At 42.3% G+C, this 3033-nt stretch overlaps 1 protein-coding gene across 2 annotated transcripts in view; it reads left to right on the top strand.

Annotated features, from left to right (window-relative positions):
* Positions 1-3033, top strand: part of AKAP10 (A-kinase anchoring protein 10) — an 83110-nt gene that overhangs the window by 44571 nt on the left and 35506 nt on the right. For both annotated transcript variants that reach the window (XM_015558374.1, XM_015558375.1), the window contains exons 7-8: positions 23-146; positions 1461-1597. In XM_015558374.1, coding sequence (XP_015413860.1) covers positions 23-146; positions 1461-1597 — 261 coding nt within the window. The remainder of the gene's footprint in view (positions 1-22; positions 147-1460; positions 1598-3033) is intronic.

The following is a 3033-nucleotide window of genomic DNA, read 5'->3' on the forward strand; positions in this document are numbered from 1 at the left end:
GTCCCCTTTTGTCCATGTGCAGGCACTTTAGTGAGTTTCTGCGGAGTCACCATTTCTGTAAATACCAGATTGAAGTGCTGACCAGCGGAACTGTTTACCTGGCTGACATTCTCTTCTGTGAGTCAGCCCTCTTTTATTTCTCTGAGGTAAAGTCTGCGTTTCCTCTCATACTCTGTTCGAGCATTGCAGCCTCTAAACTGTAATGCTGGGGCCCTGTATATAGAAAATAACATAGCTGGATTTAAATAATTGTGTAATTGTTTTAAGGTGTATGTGGTGGCAAGAGAACTTTAATGACATATTAAAGAGAGACCATGAAAATGCAATGTAAAATAACTCTAATTTGGAAAAATCGAATTAAGAGAATGTATATTTTAAATTATTTGGAGTTGTTTTAAAATCACAGAGTTTGATACTTGATCCCAGTGTGCAAATATTTTCAGATCAGACTTCAGAAGAGAGAAAGAAAAGTCATAAATTTTTTCTTACTGTCATTACCTTTGCTTTAGCCACTTCATACAATTGCCCAGGAAAGCATTTGCAAAAAGCAGTGAGTATATTAATGTCTTTGAGGCATACATTTTAGTGTAATTGTATTTGTAGGCTTCAGAAAATGAAATCTTTTGTTGCACAGTACATGACTATTAAGTAGAGATAAGAGGATCCCCAGTCTCACGAAGCAGTAACTGAAATACACACTTGCACCTATCCTATCTCTTCACAAGAATGATTTATTTTCCACTCCCTCTGTTTGCCACAGTGTAAGTGAGCTTTTTTTGTTGTTGTTATTCCTCACCTGAGGATATTTTCTCCATTGATTTTTAGAGGGAGTGGAAAGGAGGGGGTAGGGAGAGAGAGAAGGAGGGAGAGCAACATCCATTTCAGGGAAACACATCAATTGGTTGTGCCCCCACCCCCCACCCCACCCTCGTGGGCCAGGGATCGAACCTGTCACCAGGTGGATTCCCTGACCGGGAATTGTATTTGTGACTCTCTGGTGCAAGGGCCAGTGAATGCTCTGTCCATTGAGCACCACCGGCCGGGGCTAAGTCAGCATTTATTCAGGTTAATGTGGCTGCATGGAGTGATGGAAATGATCAGGTATAAAAGATTTGGTCTGGTTACTTTACTCTTCGCATGTTTGCCAGTGAGGAACCACTGGTGCACCTTTACTAAATTTTACTCCAGTTCACTAACATTGCATCCAGCTGTGTACTAGTTGTGTTTTTGTTAGTTTTTTTTTTTACCCCCTCTAAAAGAATGTTTTTAAACTTTTCTATCTCAAATGACTGTACATTGCTGACTGGCATTAACGGAACAAGTGGACCTGTTCGGGTTTTTTGTTGGTTTTGTTTTGTTAATTATATCCTATATATTAATAGTTAGGGCTTATAAATTAGGGATGGTAAGTGAAATCTGTTTATAGTCTCATTTTCCTCTTCTGTGTTTTTCCTTCCTAGTACATGGAAAAAGAAGATGCAGTGAATGTCTTGCAGTTCTGGTTGGCAGCAGATAACTTCCAGTCTCAGCTTGCTGCCAAGAAGGGCCAGTATGATGGACAGGAGGCACAAAACGATGCCATGATTTTATATGACAAGTGAGTTTTGTTTACTGAGGATTCGATATGCACGTCAGGAATAAAGATGCGTACACTCAGTCTCTGCTTCAAGGAACTCACAGGCAGCAGCATACAAGCTGCTTTTTATATGGTGTGTGTCAAGTTTTGGAGGCTCTTAGAATAAAACTTCCTGCTAGAGAATAGGGGAGGTTTGTGTGTGGCAGGCAGGACAGTGATGTGTAGTTCAGGGAGGGTTCCACAGAAGAAAGATTTAAATTGGGTCCTGAAGAATGAATTGAATTTTGCTAGCCAGAGAAGGCAGACAAGAACATCCTGGGCAGAGGCATTGGCACAAGCAGTCATGGACATTTGCAAAATGTAGCACGTTGAAGAAACAAGTTTGGGTATTTGAAGCGTGGGTATGGAATATTAGAGAAAGATGCAACTAATTAGAATATATTGTAAAGGGTCCTATAGATCTGTGTATGGATGTATCATAATTTTTGGTGCAAATCTGCTCAGCCAGTTTAACTATTCAATGAGTAATAGCTCTTCATTAGTCTTCACTGAAAAGCAGAGGGTGGCACAGTCTTACAGTGAATGGAATTGAACCCATTAGGCAAGTGATAAAGCTGTGGCCAGCTTCACTGAACTTTTCTTATTCTGTAAAGAAAAGCCATGTGTTACTTGTATCCAGACGCAAGTGCTCAGGATAACTTGAGGGTAGAGAAGACTCCATGGATGTCAGGGGTGGAAGGAGCTGAGAGCACCTAGGTCCGTAGGACTTCCCCAGCAGCTGATTAAAGATGGGTTTCTCGTCCTCCTCTCAGAGATGCTGACTCAGCAGGTTTGAGGTGTGACCTAGGAAGTTTTCGTTTTAGAAAACACCCCCACTGATTCTGATGAATAGCCAGATTTTGCAGATAAGAAAGTTAAGGTCCAGAGAGTAGTGACTTTCTCCAAGTCACAGGGTAAGTTAGTGGCTGCACTTGGACTGGAATGCAATGCTTTGTTCTTGTGCAGTGTTATCCTATCTAATAAAAGAGAAACATGGTAATTAGCCATACGTCCGCTACCCTTCCCATTGGCTAATCAGGGCAATATGCAAATTAACTGCCAGCCAACATAGCAGCAGGCAGCCAGGCAGCTTGAAGTTAACATGAGGCATGCTTGCTTTAGTGATGGAGAACTCCAACATTCCCCGCCTGCCACTGCTGGCCTCTGAGCTGGAGCCAGAGCTAAAGCTACTGGCAGTTTGAAACATTCTTACAAATGTAGAAGCTAAACAAAACCCCAGAAACCTGCTTTCAGCCAGCTGGGATTTCAGAGCTGTAGCCAAGCCTCAGAGCTAAAGCTCACCCAGAATAAAAAAAAGAAGAAGAAGAAGAAAAGGAGTGGTTGGGAGCTTCAGTCACCCGGCAGCCTGAAAACAGCCCTCAACCCCTCACCCAGACTGGCCAGGCACCCCAGTGGGG

The sequence above is a fragment of the Myotis davidii genome, unplaced genomic scaffold (assembly GCF_000327345.1).
Source record: "Myotis davidii unplaced genomic scaffold, ASM32734v1 scaffold129, whole genome shotgun sequence".
NCBI classification, from domain to species: Eukaryota; Metazoa; Chordata; class Mammalia; order Chiroptera; family Vespertilionidae; genus Myotis; species Myotis davidii.